Consider the following 17792-nt stretch of genomic DNA (forward strand, 5'->3'; position numbering starts at 1 on the left):
GGAGTTTGCCAAAAGGCACCTAAATACTCTCAGACCATGAGAAACAAGATTCTCTGGTCTGATGAAACCAAGATTGAACTCTTTAGCCTGAATGCCAAGTGTCACTTCTTGAGGAAACCTGGCACCATCCCTATGGTGAATCATGGTGGTGGCAGCATCATGCTGTGGGGATGTTTTTCAGCGGCAGGGACTAGTCAGCGGCAGAGACTAGTCAGGATCAGAGAGCCTTGAATCCTTAAAAATCCTCAAAGAGATCCTTGATGAAAACCTGCTCCAGAGTGCTCAGGATCTCAGACTGGGGTGAAGGTTCACATTCCAACAGGACAATGACCCTAAGCACACAGCCAAGACAATGCAGGAGTGGCTTCGGGACAAGTCTCTGAATGTCTTTGAGTGGCCCAGCCAGAGCCCAGACTTGAACCCGATCTAACATCTCTGGAGAGACCTGGAAATAGCTGTGCAGCAACGTTCCCCATCCAACCTGACAGGGCTTGAGAGGATCTGCAGAGAAGAATGGGAGAAACTCCCCAAATACAGGTGTGCCAAGCTTGTAGCGTCGTACCCAAGAAGACTCAAGGCTGTAATCGCTACCAAAGGCGCTTCAACAAAGTACTGAGTAAAAGGTCTGAATACTTATGTAAATGTCTATTTCCTTTTATTTATAAATATATATATATACATATATAAAATATTTCTAAAATCCTGTATTTGCTTTGTCATTCTGGGGTATTGGGTGTAGATTGAGGGGGGAAAAACTATTTGATCAATTTTAGAATAACGCTGTAACCTACCAAAAGTTTGGACACACCTACTAATTTCAGAGTTTTTCTTTATTTTTTTTTACTATTTTCTAAAAAACTATGAAATAACACATATGGAATCATGTAGTAACCAAAAAAGTGTTAAACAAATCAAAATAGATTTCATATTTGAGATTCTTCAAAGTAGCCACCCTTTGCCTTGATGACACCTTTGCACACTCTTGGCATTGTCTCAACCAGCTTCATGAGGAATGCTATTCCAACAGTCTTGAAGTAGTTCCTTCAAGACTGTTGAGCACTTGTTGGCTGCTTTTCCTTCACTCTGCGGTCCAACTCATCCCAAACCATCTAAATTGGGTTGAGGTCGGGTGATTCTGGAGGCCATGTCATCTGATGCAGCACTCCATCACTCTCCTTCTTGGTCAAATAGCCCTTACACAGCCTGGTCATTGTCCTTTTGGAAATCAAATGATGAAGAATGTGGTGGTTGTCAGGACCCGGTTACGAACTCGGGTCTCCGGTGTGAGAAACAGTCACTTAGTAAACTGAGCCACTAATAGTCGGCAGAACCCAGAAGATGAGGCAGACACAGYAGTACTAGAGACGGTGRTTTAATAAAGTAAAAAGGAAAAGATCTTCAGGCAAAAAATATAAATCCACAACGTCAAAAGTAATTCCAAGAGAAAAAATGTATATCCTCCAAGACACAAGGAAAACAGCATGGATAAAACAAACCTCAAAAGAATAATAAAAAATAAACAAGAACAAAACCAGAGTACCTCAAGAAAATCCAACTAGAGAAACAAAAGTTCACAGCATGGCTGGGGCTGGGTGCTAACATACAAACACAGAGCAAAGAACTGAGGAACACTAAGGGTTTAAATACTTTCAAGGGAAATGAGGCACAGGTGCAAATAATAACTGGAACAAGGGAAAAAACAAAAGGGTCAAAAAAGCACAATGGGGGCATCTAGTGACCAAAACCTGAACAATCCTGGCCAAATCCTGACAGTGGTAGTCATGCTGGTTAAGTGTGCCTTGAATTCTAAATAAATCACAGATAGTATCACCAGCAAAGCACCACCACACCATCACAGCTCCTCCTCCATGCTACATGGCGGGAACCATACATGCGGAGATCATCCGTTCACCTACTCTGCGTCTCACAAAGACACAGCGGTTGGAACCAAAAATCTCAAATTTGGACTCACCAGTTCAAAGGATAGATTTCCACTGGTCTAATGTCCATTGCTCGTGTTTCTTGGCCCAAGCAAGTCTCTTCTTCTAAGGGGTGTCTTTTGGTAGTGGTTTCTTTGCAGCAATTCGACCACGAAGGCCTGATTCACACCTTCTCCTCTGAACAGTTGATGTTGAAATGTGTCTGTGTGAAGCATTTATTATGTGTCTGTGTGAAGCATTTATTTTGGCTGCAATTTCTGAGGCTGGTAATTCTAATGAACTCTGGGTCTTCCTTTCCTGTGGAGGTCCTCATGAGAGCCAGTTTCAAATTTTCCGTATTGACTGACCTTCATATCTTAAAGTAATGATGGACTGTCGTTTCTCTTTGCATATTTGAGCTGTTCTTGCCATAATATGGACTTGGTCTTTTACCAAATGGGACTATCTTCTTGTCACAATACAACTGACTTGCTCAAACGCATTAAGAAGGAAAGAAATTCCACAAATTAACTTTTAACAAGGCACACCTATTAATTGAAATGCATTCCAGGTAACTACCTCATGAAGCTGGTTGAGAGAATGCCAAGAGTGTGCAAAGCTGTCATCAAGGCAATGGGTGGTTACTTTGAAGAATCTCAAATATAAAATATATCTTGATTTGCTTAACACTTTTTTGGTTACTACATGATTATATATGTGTTATTTCATAGTTTTGATGTCTTCACTATTATTGTACAATGTAGAAAATTGTTTTAAAAAAAGAAAAACCCTTGAATGAGTAGATGTGTCCAAACTTTTGACTTGTACTGTATGTATACTGTAGCTAAAAAAGTAATACTAAGTGTATGTTGTGTAGTAAGCTGTTAGTAGCCCATGTGCCTCACCCTAATAATTTAGTCCCTTTTAGCCTACTGTTCTGACTTGGTGGTGGACATGTAGCCAATAGCCTGTTTTAGAGAAATGTCATTGAATATTGTCAGAGCTTTCTTTGTCTGCTTATATACCCCCTTTATTTATCCTATGGTTCTCACTTAGTGTACAGGGAGAATACTGTAAGAACGGCCCATGTTCTGAATTCTGTCGCTGTACATTTCAAAAGTGCTGAACAAATAGTTATATTGACTAATCGAAATTACGGATTGCCTCTTATCCGCTCATCGTCCGGTTATGCCGTAGTTTGTACATCTCAATTGTCAGTAGAAACCACATTTGTTTAAACAAGTCAGCCATATCAGAAATGTTTTTTAAAAGGCAGTAAATGAGACTGAATGAACTGGTTCGCTGCCAGGCAAGGCTCTGCTGATAACCAGGTATAACAGTGGTAAGGTGTTGGGACTGCTGTTGGGACAGCTTTATGTAGGCCCTAACAGTTTGTGTGCACTTTTTGTCACCATTATAGTCCAATTAATATGTTATGTAGTGGCTTTTCTGGCATGCATTAAAAAAAAGACTGCTCACTAAATCATTTCTATTGAAAGTGCTATATCCAGGAGTATTTACTCTAGGTACAGGAAACCGTGCACCAAAACCTCTGGGTTAAAATAAAGTCATGTGGTCAGATAAGTCTTGCTTACCTCTGTTTCCACTGGCTGGGTCTGGGTCCACCTCTGTATCCATGCCTGGCTGACCAAAGTGACTGAGCCAAAGAAGCAGAGCACACTTCCTCTTTCACATTGAACTCCACGCTACATCTGCGGTCCACTACAGAGCAGACTCTCTCAGATACTTCATTAACTGTATGTGTACCTGCCTAGTTTGATTACCAAAGGACCTGCAAGTTGATCACTGCACCAGTAGGCTATATAACTCTCCTTGCACTTTTATTCAAACACACTGTTGTGGGGTTTACCTAGAGGTTGCGATGCATCCCCATACATCTCATTGGAAGTGTGCAATCTGCCTTTTATTGCATTTTCAATTCCAGGCCGTCCACCATAGCCGATGACAACCAGTTTGCATTCAGCAGGACACAACGTTGTGCAACATTCAGATGGAAATACAGCATGTAGAACAAACATCCTTCTCAGATATGTAAAATAAGAAAGTGCCAGACCTATTCATGACATTTGTATCTGCACCTTTCCACGTTTGCCTATTTGTGGCCCCGGTATTGTGCATACAAATGTGTACTCTGAGTGCTTCACATGGGGTAGGCCTATATTCACCATAGGCTTATTCAAAGGGTTTGAAACTAGCAGAACATAACGGCTTCTCATGCGGAATATACATCTGTCAAACATTTCCATCTAGCCTGGTCCCAGATTTGTTTGTGCTCTTGCCAATGCCAACTCCATTGCTGTATATTTTGTCATGACAATGAGTTAACATGACAGCACATACTGGCACTCAGGCTAATTTTCATCTGCAAAACTGAACTATTTGATGCTAAATATGCATTAGGGATTCATCTTTCAGAACATTGTAGACAGGAATAAATAAAAAATACAGCAAGACAAGTTTATTATTTCATACTACCTCAACTCTACTGCATCCTTCCGGATATTCATTGGATCCTCTTTCAGCCAGCCATTCAAAGGTTTGGCAGAACATATAAATTCTTAACATTACAATCTCAGTATGGTCCTCACTCAGATGTCACCAAGAACACAATGACATTATGCATGACAAGCCATGTAGGTTATTGGACAAAGAGTCAGTAGGCAATGAAATGTGTTGTACTTGACACACCAAAACGTGTTTAGTGAAGATTTATTGACAAAATGTGGTCAACACAGTGGCCTAATACTTTGAACTGTCTCAAGATTGTTCCCCAAAGGACTAAATGTGAAATTGTTTTCCATGCTAGAACATTTGATACTGGTACTTCCTTCAGATAAAACAAATACCCAACCTTTTCATGTAAGCAGTGACAGACAATTCAATTGTTTTATTAAAAAGACTGTTCAAAACACCAAACCCTGTAATTTTCAAGCTGTATCTACTCTGCAAAACAAAATGGCCAATTTAAAACCAATATTGGGTTATTCAAAATAAAGCAAACATTCTTGCTCGGGGGCATATTCATTACACCGATTGTTGCAATACGTTTCTTAAAACGGAAGCAAACAAAAACAGGACGGGACCTACCTGAAATTTGTSCAATAGAAACAATTGTTTCACTYAGTTTGCTTCTTAAAACAGTTCATAATGAATACACCCCCTGTTCTCAAAGTTCAACTAACCATGAAATCAGAACAAAGATTCTGTCTGGCATTCAGACACACACCAAAAAGGATCCGATCCCTGCACCTCGAGCACAACAGCGAGGCCTCCAAACGGTATTCTACATATACTCTGCATTATGTTGTAATCCTGTGGGGAAAGCATTGAGGATGAGGAACTAGGTTCTCTGCATGCAATACATTGTTTCTAAATGTGGGCAGAAAGACACGTGCGAACATAGAAAGAATGTGTAGGGAATAATCAATAACTTAAAATGGTCTGAAACTGAATATGTATGCATGTTCCTTACAGAGCCAACTTTTTCAAAACACCTGCCCTGCTCCATTAAATTAAAATGTTTTTCCTTCTATGTTCACATTGCTTTGTGTTCTCCGAGAACTACTTCATTGCCTTTACTTATTCACCCATCCCATTCAAACACATTAAGAATTAATGTAAGATGATACATTTTATTGCCATAAACAGTGTAGGAAAAAAACAAAACAAAAAAAAACAGATCTTTCTATAGTACAGTAAGAACAAGGTATCACTTACTAAAATTTCATAACCAGTAAAATGTAAATAAAAATGGTTGCAACACATTCTCAAAAGCATCCTCCTACACAATCTACTGGTAGGCAGACTAGATTTAGCCGGTCTCCATGGGACAAATGAGAGCAGGTGATTTTTGTTCAGTTTCCTGTTAAAGTAGTACATTTTGCAGTGTTTAAGTGATCCATTTTTTTGTTGATAAAATGCATATAACTATTAAGATGTGGAAGTCAAAAGTTGCCAGACATCAAGACCGTTGCAATAACCCATGTTTCTGATTTAATCTAGTGTGCGCTTCAGCCACTCCTCTAAAACACTTTCGGCATCGCTCCATTATGCAGGAAGCCATTTTGCCTGGATTTAACAGACTAAGATCAAAAATCTTTCAAAATCAGGTTCCAGAAATACACATTGAGAGACAACAATAAGGATTCAGTTCTCTTGGCAATGTTATCATTTAATATTTAAGACAGTGGAAATTTGAAGCTGAAATGATAGTCATTTCACAAATAGAGCAGAAATTTTGGAGGAAAAGATATAAAAGACACCAAAGGAACAGCCCTTTTGACAGCTGTATGTCTAAAACGGAAAATCATTTGGTGAACACAAAAGGATGCCTTGGGAAAGGTAAGAGAAAATTACACAGCAAAGTCCTTACCCAAAGGCAACAGAACCAAACTGAAGCCCCTGTCCCGAGTTCCTTTTGATGTGTGTGGGGTACGGGTCAGGTTGACATAGTCCTGGCCCCTGCCCCTCACAGCAGCCTTGGGTCCAACTGCTTTTTTTACCAATTAGATGAAGGCCTGCCTTTGTGTTAGCGAGCAGAAAGAGGAACCCAGCGCCCGACTCCCCAGCGAGCTCTTTGGGAGAAGTCTTTGAAAGATTTTTGGTAAACAAAGCCAGTAGATCCAGAGTAGACTTCCAGAATAATGCAGCCGCGTGGATATATCTATTCCTTTTCTGCTTCTTTTTCAAGCTTTGAGAATGGGAAACAAACAAAAAAAACATTATGGTTAGACAGGTTCAATTCCAGGGGAAATGTCAAATGATTTAATAGGAGAAATAAAATAGTTTTAACAACTTCTACACCACAATTGGATGGTTAAGCGGATACAATGACCTTAACAGCTCCACGAATAAAAATGGTTTGTTACTCTCTGCACTGTTCCCAAACTGAACATATGGCTGAACAACGTGTTTTAACGTAACGCCAATTTACATTTGGAAGTCAAGGGGGTAAAACTGAAACAAAAACAGCACATTTCTGACCAAGCTTTCTTGTTGGCGTCTGTGGGAGGGGAGCATATTCTCTTAAGACAATGAAGGTGTTGTGTTGACCAACTGCGATTACAAAACCTTCATGACCCCCTACAGAAGCTCAACTGCCACAACTGCCATGAACCAAACCACCAGCGCAAACCATTCTATTCTAACAATTCATGTTATATTGATTTTGTAAACAGGGGCAGACTTCTTGTGGGGATCAATGCCTACCCACATGGAAGCATAGCAACCACTTCAGAGTTGGGGTCAAAGACACACTTCGATTCCAACACACAGAGGGTCGAATATCGTAGTGAAATACACTACTAAATAAACTGAAATGTTGGTTACTTTTCAGCTCAATTGTATTCATTCTTCACTGCAATCAACATGTGAACGGACCTTCCCAACAGAGCTACAGACAACGCAGGCACTAATCACAGAAGCAGAGGTGTACGTAAAACCCATTGTAAACAGTTTGACATGCATTCACAAGCTGCTCTTTGGGTGTTGGTGTGTTGTATTATTTTTCCAAGAGTATGTGTTCTCATCGTTTTTTATTCCGTCTCGAATAAACATTTCACTCAGAGTATTGTTCAGTTTGTCATCTCCGACAGAGGATTGCTAACGGAAGGCGTTAACGTATGCCATTGGCATCGTTTCATTTTTCATACACCGTCCCCTGCCCTTCCCTCCCGGGCTCTTGAGGCCTGGTCAATCTCTTAAGGTTTGTCTTTGGGAATTACCTCCTCTCTCGGCTTGGCGCCGCCAAATATGGCAGAGTTGGGGTTGGCGACTTGGTTTAGCGGGGCAGCCACCGTGCGTGGTTTCAGCTGAAGTCGCGGTCTCTGTGCCCTCTCCTCTGTGGAAAGCAAAGGGGAAAAAATGACTAACATGATTAACTGGTCAAGTCAAATGTTATCACATCAAATAGGTGGCCACTGGGTTCAGGGCTTTTCGGTAGATTAAATGAAGGGGGTCAATATTGACACCGTCACAAAAAGCTGTACTGTAACAAAAACACAAAGTCTTCAAAAATCCATTTAAACGGATCCATTCTTCCATGACTAAACATTGCCTAGGGTGCTTTTTCTCAAACCTTGATGCCAGAAGTACTGCTTATTTTCATTTTCTCCTCTAAATCAGGCATGGGACACCAGTTGAGGAGTCTGCCCAATCAGTGACATCTATCAATCAATTAACCAACCACAGTGGAGAAGAATAAAAAACCTCTAAACTCCACACTTGGGAGTACCTCTGGTCTAGAGTGTTTTATATGAGATAAGAGAGATTGTGACACCGTCAGAGGGTTCTCTGAAGTCATCCGCTCCAGCGCGCGGTGGTGGTCCGCCGTCCCTGTAGCGTCCCCCCATGCCTGCTCCTCCACCGCCTCCCCTTCGGTCACCACCGCGGCCACCTCCTCGGCCTCGTCCGAAGTCGTCATCTCCTCTGTAGCCTATACGAGGAGATGCAGAGGGAAAATACATTTTAAAGACAGTCGTGGGCTCATGCAGGAGTGCAATGTTACAGAACGTTCAGATAAAGTGTAGTGTAGAACAGACATGATTATCTCGTAGAATAAAGATAAGGAATCCCGTGAGCTCTAAACACCACATTCCTATCGGTAACATTCTAAACTTTGCTGATCTGAACAAATTAAATCTCCTCCGTCCTTGCCCAGCACCTGGAGCAGCCCTGTAAGGTGACAAATGAGAACGAGGAACCTCCTGTATGAGTGATAACAAACAAAATGCACCAAGGGACAAAAAACCTGTGAAATCGCAAAAGAAAAACCTGTGAATTCCTATGAGGGGAGGAAATTACATACTGCTTTATATCAAACTATTCTGCAGATTCAAGCATCAAAAAACAGGAGCCATTGGTTTGCTTCCTTAGCTTGGTGCCCACTCTACCAACTGCACTGCTTGGATCTTAAACTGCAGGACTCAAACTGGGCCTGATCTAATGACCGGGTTGGGAACCGGCTAAACCAGCGGAACGCTCATCCCACCTCCTTCATAGTCGTCTCTGGAGCCTCCTCTGGGACCACCTCCACGAGAGCCCCCTCGGCCTGCAGGGGACAGGGCTCARTTTTAACAAGAGTGGCGAGTGGTGCTTAGGGCTGAGGCAGGGGTGAGGAAGCCAAGGGTCTAGTGCTGGTTAGCCAAGGACCTGGGTTAGTAGCACTGCTTCTAGAGACAGCTAGTTGAAGTCTTTGGTTAGGAAAGTAAAGAAGGTAGGAACTATCTAGTTTAGCTGCTCAAACTCGTAGGGCTGTAGAGCTAAACAGGTCAAACACCATTTACTACAGAAAAGGAAGCAGGAGAGAAAGGTGGGTGAGTAAGTGTGAATGGATACATTATGAATAGTGCCAGAAATTCTCAAATCCCAGTATGTAGTGACATACAACAAGAACAAGGCCAGAGGCAACAGTAGTGGTAGTAGTACTAGTGCAATGCACACTTATAAGCACTGATGATTTGATTATAGCAGATTCCATAATCCATTGATCTATAAATTTAATGTACAAGCATCTTGTCATGTTTTTATGACCACAAATGTTTAGCAAACTCAAACAGAACAGCCAAGCTTCTGATAATTGACAGATTTTAAGACAGCCTTGCATTTAAGTAGGATGGCAAAAGATGAGACTCAGGGCAATATTAAAGACGTATAATTATTCAAATCTAGGCCAAGAGTTATTGCTACTTCATATTAATATTTACGGTCAAGACAATCCACAAATCAACTCATCAAAGAATGTAAGAGATCAACACTGAATCAGCTGACGTAAGTAATTGACATTTCTTTGTAGTTGTAATAATATACTACATATTAATAATTAATAAGTATACTAAGCAGTAGGGGGAACAAACAAGTTAGCATTCCAGTGAGCAGGTACCTCCTCTGTCGTTCCCCCGGAAGCCGAATCCTCCGGCGCCCCTCTCTTGCTTTCGGCCCTCTGCTATGTCAACCCTGAGTGACCGGTCTCCAAGGAGCTGGGGAGGGGGAAGGCACAAATCAACGAGGTCCACTTCTCTGATAATGCTTCCAACAGTGTTTATGTCCTACTAATATATCACTGTTGGACGCGTCACTGTATTTAATTGTTCCTTTTATAAAACGATATTTGTCACTGTACTAATGTTTAAAGCACGTTGGACAGCAATCTATTTCATGAAAGGTGCACAACAAACTAAGTCGATCAGTGTTGGAGACAGCTCTATTTGTTTTATGAAAAAACAGCATCATTTATTCCTTTGTCACGATACCCATAATCACAATATTCAGATTTTCTATACGAAGCAGACGGAACTATGGTCCTTTTAAGGGATACTCGGCAATGCATGAATAAACAGAAGTATCGGGATGATTTCCAAAACAAAAAAAGGGCAATACCAGAGGATAATCTCCTCCGCGGTTGTCACACAGCCATCACGTTGTATGAAAGCGTGAAAGTGAACTCCTATGCACATGCGCAGATGCTCTGTGTGAAAGCTCACAAGCGGAGCCTCTTGCATCCGTGCCACTCTGCAATATCTTTGGTTTACATTGCTGCTCATGTCATAACGCTGAGGTCTCAGTTTAAGAACCTGTTTAAATGTTAAATAGTTTGTGCTATAGCTTTAGTTTCCATAATTTCGACAGGAAATTCAGTCCTGTGGTACTGAATATTGTGACAACACTGAACCACAGTATCCCTTTTACATTTATGAACCAGATACAAATGAGGACCTGAGAAAACTAATTGTGGGTACTCACAGCACCATCATACGTCAAAGCTTCTTTAAGGGATTCCAAGTCATCAAACTCTACATAACAAAAACCTGAAAGGAGAAAATTGGTTACGAAAAAGAAAACTGTTGCCGTGGCTTGTGATGTTTGTTATGCTATACAAACGGGTGCTTGCTCACCTTTAAACTTGTCTGTTTCTTTGTCTCGGACTAGTCGAACACTCCTGACGTTGAGGTCTTTGAAAATGGCGTCTATGTCTCCTTGCACTGTGTTGAAGGGCAGGTTGCCCACGTAGGCTGTGTATGGGGGCTCTGTGGGTAGATCCTTTTGCTTGCGGGGTCCACCAGGTCCACTGCCACCTCTGGGTCTACCAGAAACGAACACCTCCGTGAGAGAACAGACTACAACAGATAGCCACGCCCTACGTACAGGACCCCGAGTTTTTCCTGGTCAAGAATTACTAAGGACTACTGCATCAATGGCTGAGAGTCTGAGCTGGAGATTATGGTTGATAATTGGGACATTAACTGAGTCACAGGCAAAATTGTGGCACAGGGGTAGTGCAGTGATACTTTTCAGCTGGCTTTCTCTGAGCCTTTGATAAATTATGTAAACTTGGACAGATCCATTAACTATCAAAATACCAAAGATCTACAGCTCAGATCCCATAGGAAAATAAATAATGTTGCACATACAATACAGGAAATAGGACTAGGCTGTCTGGAAACTGGAGAAAGAATTGACAAAGAAAAATAATAATCTGTTCCATTTCAATGCCAACTATGTTAGCAGCACACAGAAAAAGATGGTAGCCCTATTCTGCTAAATACTGGTAAACAATAATACAGAGATCCAATTTTTTTACCCTGAAGAAGGCATATATGGAGCTATTTTTATAGCTTACAGCTTAGTCAGCACCTCTACAAAAAAATATTTATCTCTGGGTGTGCACCAGCTTTTAATTCTTCTCAATGAACAGCAGAAGTTCCTGTGCACTGATAACAGCCATTTTGAAGAAAGGTCTACTTGCAATGAATGTTCTATGTAGTTGTTTTTCCCTACTGAACTTTTCCCTATGAATACACTGGATAAGAACGTCTGCTATAATGGTTTAAATGTAAAAAAAAATAAAAAAAATGTATGATCCTCATGAGGAGTGGTGGGGCACTGCCAAAACTTCAAGGAACTTGTTCCCTTGCTGGCAACAGCACTCCAATCTGACAGGGCTGAGAGAAATGCAGATGGGGTACTGCATGCCTGCAGCATTCCTTGGGTGTCAAAGCAAACTGAGCGACCAGGCTGAACCAAGATGTACAGCCACCTAGCTATAGGCCCCAACAGGGGAAACGGGATATCAGTTGCATAACTGAATGCATTCAACTGAAAAGGGTCTTCAAAAGAAGGGAGGTTTGGGAATATAGATCTTTCCCACAATTAGCAAGGAGAGCAAGCGATTTTTTGTAAAATAACCATGTTGGCTGTTGTGATCTTACATAGCATTTGATAAGAGTTAAGATGATAATCTGTAGTTATTTGGTGTCAAATTAATTTATGTCAAGTAGCCCAATAGATACAACACTAGTTTAGGTATTTCAGGATCAGTGGCTCCAACTCCTTTCCTGTGTGAATCAAGTAAAGCAGAATATGATTACAACAACTAACGTTAAATGTTATGAGTCACTGACAAGGGGTGGCAGACAGATAAAACCAAGATCTTCATTATGACCATATATACGTGTATCCTATCCAAGGGATCATATTTTAACTTGATGTACTTTATGCCGGTAGCTACCTAGTCTAATGTTTTCGTTGATTAGGCTACTTCTAATTTATGGCTAGCTAGCTAAATTACCTAGCTGGATGGAGTTCCAGAATATATTTCAGTATCGCCGCAACATCGTCAGCACGTAATGTTTACAATTTCCTGTATTGAATGCCTGGCGTCAACGCACGAGTTAGCACCACGTTATGTTAGTTAAATGCATTGCTAATCGTTCAAACCTAGCTGGCTAGCTGACGAGTGCGCGCATCAAACTAGATAGGAATGGATGCAGGGTGCACTGGGCCCAAACTAGACTAGCTAGCAGAGTTAGCTAGCTAGTTCTCCGCATAAATCGTCATGCAATTAGCACAAGCTAATCTAGCGAGCGCACTAGCTAGCTAACGTGACCACTAACAATGCACCAAAATACTTGTGCATTGAATAATGATTACTAACCAACTACCTAAACATGCTATGTATTGATAATGATTTCGGGGAATGGCGCATGTTGACATCTCGAGCTGTTATCACCCGATTTGGCCATTCAACGCAGTCCCTGACTTGCTAGTAGTAGCACAACATGTAGCCCATGTGGGCTGCTTTTTAACGAGATGCTGGCGCCARGTGCCATGCTGGCAGTCTGAGAATTATAAAATGTCTTGCAATCATAACCATGTCATAATATGTATTGTCAAACAGACATTACATTCTGTAATGGAAAATCTCACACGCACATCTGGAAGTARCTAGCTATGGTCAATCCACCAGTTTTCCCCGCCCTCAATACCGGCTTCCCATTCATCAAAGCGGCGGTGAGAGCCTAGCCACTGGCACTGTCTGGCCCGTGTTCTGAACCCAGGCCTATCTTTCAGAAGAATTTCGAACAAGCCCCTGCATAAAAGTGAGGCATCGGTGCGTTTTCTTGCATCACCATACGGTAATACTGACACATTCTATTCGTCCAGGTATTTTCTTACCCTCTGCCTCCACCAAAACTACCGTAAGCCCGATCTCGGTCATCGTAGTTATCGTAATCCGCCATTGCCGAGATTGCTGTCGGAGAAAGCAGTTGGGTGTCGAAAGGTCCTTCAATATAGGGGTAGCTCAATTTTAGTTGTCCTTTCAGTGCCTGAACCATAAAACACTTTTTGCACAGTCAGATAGATACTACAAGTTAGCTACCCTCAAATCCCCCAACTAAATTAAATATCAGTAAAATAACAAGATCCAAACCGTGTCATTCGTTTTTTGCATCTGGATATTGGTATTTATCCTGGCGGGGCATACTACTACTGTAAGAAACAGGTGCATATGATGTTAGACAATTTATACAGAAGCATAGTCCTTTAGCCAACACTATCTCCTTGCTATTATCCACAGGAATATCAATGTGGCCTACCACCAACCCAGCTAGTTACACCATGCCAACCTGGTCTCAAAGCATTTCGTATTATTCTTTACCTAAATCCGAGACATTCCATTTAGTATGATATGTTACGAATTACAATTCGTGTTATGTGATGCGAATTTACCAAATGTAAAATATGTTACGAATTTGCGAAACGTATCATACTGTAAGTATCAAAAGTAAAAGTGAAAGCTGACAAGGCAAAAATCTGTAGTTCTGCCCCTGAACAAGGCAGTTAACCCACGGTTCCTTGGCCGTCATTGTAAATAAGAATTTGTTCTTAACTGACTTGCTTAATTAAATAAAAGTTAAATAATGTTTTTTTAGGTATAAATAATTTCAAATTGCTTATATGAAACAAACCAGATTTATTTTAATTTTACTTTATTTACGGATAGCCAGGGGCACACTCCAACACTTAGACATCATTAACAAACAAAGCATTTTTGTTTAGTGAGTCCGCCAGACCAGAGGTAGTATATCTCCGCTGGCTGCCCCACCACCACAGAAAGCACTGAGCTAGGCTGAAACACCTGCATTTTGGAGCTCCCTTACTCACGAAAGCAAAAAAGAGACCATGTTTGTATGAGGTTTTATTAACTCAATATATATATATTTTTTACATTGTTTGCAAACTGATATGCGACACGTATTAATGCCAAAATAACATGCAAAACAGCCCCCCCCCCCCAAATMYAACTGCCCCACCTGCCCTGAATGATGCGTCGCCACTGTTTGTATTTGACACCATGATACATTTTGCTATCCCTGCTCCCATTCAACACTCATTCTAACATTACACCTTTCAACTGCCTTTTTCAATTCTTGATTGCCTTTTTTTGCAGGAATAATCTAGCTCGGATGGAAGGATGGAGAAAGGAACAAAGGGAAAGAGTACAGAAGTTATCCAGCCTGCTGACTAAGAAATGTAAATAGCCTATGTTTTGCTGTATATCTCTCCATCTCTTTCTGTCTGTGTGCCTGACAGATTGCTGAGGGACAACATAGTCAATGTACTTGCTAGGATAAGTCTAATTAAGTGAAGACCTTAATCATGATTTTGCTCCATCTTTACAGTTCCTGAAACATGTCAATGACCTGATGCATGGCCTCTACAGCAATGCGTGGCCACCCAATTAGTTACCAGTGACCTATTCTGCCACATCCCAGTCAAAGGAAAGAGCAGAACCCTCCTAAATCCAGAGTCTATAGTTAGGTTTCCATCCAATTGGCGACAGATGTTCACTCAAATATTCTAAAATCCGCATAAAAACAATTTGCACATTTTCCCACCAGAAATGTTTCCATCAAATTGATTTTTACAGATAAAAGGCCTTGTGAGAGGACGTAGTGCATATACAAATAATCTTTTGCAGTTAAATTCCCATGTAACTAATAAAAAATACAATTTCAATGGGTTACCATCGCATTTTCAACTCTACTGATGGTTTTGTCATAAAACATCCTTAAAGTACTACTTAAATAGTTTTTGGGGGGTATCTGTACTTTTGTAACGATCGTCTGTTGAAGAAGGTGTGGACCAAAGCGCAGCGTGGTAAGTGTTCATGCTTTTATTTCAACTGAACACTAATAACAAAAATAACAAAGAGAAATGAACTAAAACCGAAACAGTCCTGTCAGGTGCAGAAACACAAAACAGAAAATAACTACCCACCAAGCATCGGTGGGGAAAAGCTACCTAAGTATGGTTCTCAATCAGAGACAATGATAGACAGCTGCCTCTGATTGAGAACCACACCCGGCCAAACACAAAGAAATACAAAACATAGAAAATGAACATAGAATGCTCACCCAAATCACACCCTGACCAAACCAAAATAGAGACATAAAAAGCTCTCTACGGTCAGGGCGTGACAGTACCCCCCCCCCAAAAGTGCGGACTCCGGCCGCAAAACCTGAACCTATAGGGAGGGGTCTGGGTGGGCATTTCTTCCGCGGTGGTGGCTCTGGTGCAGGACGTAGACCCTGCTCCACCTCTGCTTGGCCCACTTGGGTGGCGCCTCTAGAGCGGGGACCCTCGCCTCCGACCCCGGACTGGGGACCCTCGTAGCGGGCCCCGGACTGGGCGCCCTTGTAGCGGGCCCCGGAATGGGGACCCTTGTTAGGAGCTCCGGACTGGGGACCCTTGTTGGGAGCTCTCGTACTGGAGGGCGTCGCTGGAGGCTCCGGACTGGAGGGCGACACTGGAGGCTCTGGACTGGAGAGCGTCGCTGGAAGCTCCGGACTGAAGGGAGCCTCTGGAGGCTCCGGACTGGAGGGCGACACTGGACGCTCCGGACTGGAGGCGTCGCTGGAGGTTCCGGACTGGAGGGAGGAGATGCAGAGACTGCCTGGTGCGTGGGGCTGCCACAGGGCCCACCAGGCTGGGGAGACCTACAGGAGGCCTGGTGCGTAAGAGGAGACACCGGATGAACCGGGCTGTGGGGGAGCACTGGACCCCTGGTGCGCAGCCTTGGCACCACTCCTCCAGGCTGAATGCCCACTTTAGCCCGGCCCTCCAGAGTGCAGGCACAGGTCGAACCTGGCTGTGGGAGCACTGGAGATCTGGTGCTTACCACTCGCACCTCTCCATTTGGCTCAATGCCCACTTTAGCCCGGCACGGGCGGAGCGCAGGCATAGGACGAACTAAACCGTCCCAGTGCCCCGGAGACACAGTACGCAGAGCCGGCGCAGGATACCATGGGCCGAAACGGCACACCGTAGACCAAGCGCGCTGAGCTGGCACAATCCGCCCTGCCTGGATGCCCACTCTCGCATGGCACTTGCGGGGGCTGGCATATAGCGCTCCGGGCTATGAGCACGCACTGGAGAACCCGTGTGCTTCACCGCATAACACGGTGCCTGACCAGTACCACACTGTTTCTGGTAAGCACAGGGAGTTGGCTCAGGTCTATCGCCTGACTCCGCCAATCTCCCCGTGTGCCACCCCCACAAGAAAATTGGGTCTGCCTCTCGTGCCTGCTGCGCTGCCTTGCCTCATATCGCCACCTCTCAGCTTTCACTGCCTCCAGTTCTTCTTTTGGGCGGCGATATTCCCAGCCTGTCTCCGGGGTACCTTACCGTCTAATATCTCCTCCCAAGTCCAGGAGTCCTGACCTCTGTTCCTCGTTACCACGCTGCTTGGTTCGTTTGTGGTGGGTAGTTCTGTAAGGATTTTCGTCGTCGGATGAAAGAGCAGTCGGACCAAAAGCACAGCGTGGTAAATGTTCATGCTTTTATTTCAACTGAACACTAATAAACAAAAATAACAAAGAGAAATGAACGAAAACCGAAACTGTCACGCCCTGACCTTAGAGATCCTTTTATGTCTCTATTTTTGGTTGGTCAGGGCGTGAGTTGGGAGGGGCATTCAGACCCGCAACTCCCAGGCTTTTGCAAAAAAAAGCAAAGTCTTTGTCAGGACCCGGTGCGAGAAACAGTCACTAATAATGGCAGAACCCAGAAGATGAGGCAGACACAGCAGTACTAGAGATGGTGGTTTAATAAAAAATAGATATCTTCCAAAATACAAAGAAAATCCACAAAGTGGTAAAAACAGCAAGGGAAAAAACAAACCTCAAAAGACCAATCCAAAAAACACGAGAACAAAACCAGAGAACCTCTGGAAAATCCACAAAGAGAAAAATTATCACAAAAGGCTGGGGCTGGTGCTAACATACAAACACTGAGCAAGGAACTGAGGAACACACAGGGTTTAAATATTAACAAGGGAATGACTTACAGGTGCAAACAATAATTAGGGCAAGAAAAACAAAAGGTACAAAAAAGGTGCAAGGGGGACATCTAGTGAACAAAACCTGAACAGTCCTGGCCAAAACCTGACAGTCTTGACTCGTGAACTGGGGCCTGTCATGCCAAATAATGTCCCCCGGCCAAAAGTGTCCCCCTCTGTGTCACAATGGGATTCAATAAACTATTAGCGTCCGTATCAAAGGACCAAGGGGAGTG

The 17792-nt window shown here is 42.7% G+C and overlaps 1 protein-coding gene across 3 annotated transcripts; it reads right to left on the bottom strand.

Moving 5' to 3' along the window:
- Window positions 1-4609: 4609 nt before the first annotated feature.
- On the bottom strand, window positions 4610-13507 carry eif4h (eukaryotic translation initiation factor 4h). Of its 3 annotated transcripts, none has more exons than XM_024014196.2 (8): window positions 13392-13501; window positions 10832-11013; window positions 10680-10744; window positions 9820-9916; window positions 8929-8988; window positions 8218-8373; window positions 7664-7779; window positions 4610-6630 (listed from the first exon to the last, which is right to left on the bottom strand). In XM_024014196.2, the coding sequence occupies exons 1-8, from the start codon at window positions 13454-13456 to the stop codon at window positions 6604-6606; spliced, it is 768 nt and encodes a 255-aa protein (XP_023869964.1). In that variant the 5' UTR covers window positions 13457-13501; the 3' UTR covers window positions 4610-6603. The 3 variants fall into 3 exon arrangements, with proteins under 3 accessions (XP_023869964.1, XP_070290012.1, XP_023869965.1); XM_070433911.1 differs by having other exon boundaries at window positions 10832-11019; window positions 13392-13472; XM_024014197.2 differs by lacking the exon at window positions 8929-8988 and having other exon boundaries at window positions 10832-11019; window positions 13392-13507.
- Between the last annotated feature and the right edge of the window lie 4285 nt (window positions 13508-17792).

The sequence above is a fragment of the Salvelinus sp. IW2-2015 genome, linkage group LG22, assembly GCF_002910315.2.
Source record: "Salvelinus sp. IW2-2015 linkage group LG22, ASM291031v2, whole genome shotgun sequence".
Classification (NCBI taxonomy): Eukaryota; Metazoa; Chordata; class Actinopteri; order Salmoniformes; family Salmonidae; genus Salvelinus; species Salvelinus sp. IW2-2015.

Coding starts and splice junctions, on each gene's coding strand:
- eif4h (XM_070433911.1), bottom strand. CDS start 13,456: ATGGCGGATTACGATAACTACGATGACCGAGATCGGGCTTACGGTAGT. Junction 11,020..13,391: donor AGTTTTGGTGGAGGCAGAGG/GTAAGAAAATAC, acceptor CGTTTCTGGTAG/ACCCAGAGGTGGCAGTGGAC. Junction 8,374..8,928: donor CAGAGACGACTATGAAGGAG/GTGGGATGAGCG, acceptor CTCCTCGTATAG/GCTACAGAGGAGATGACGAC.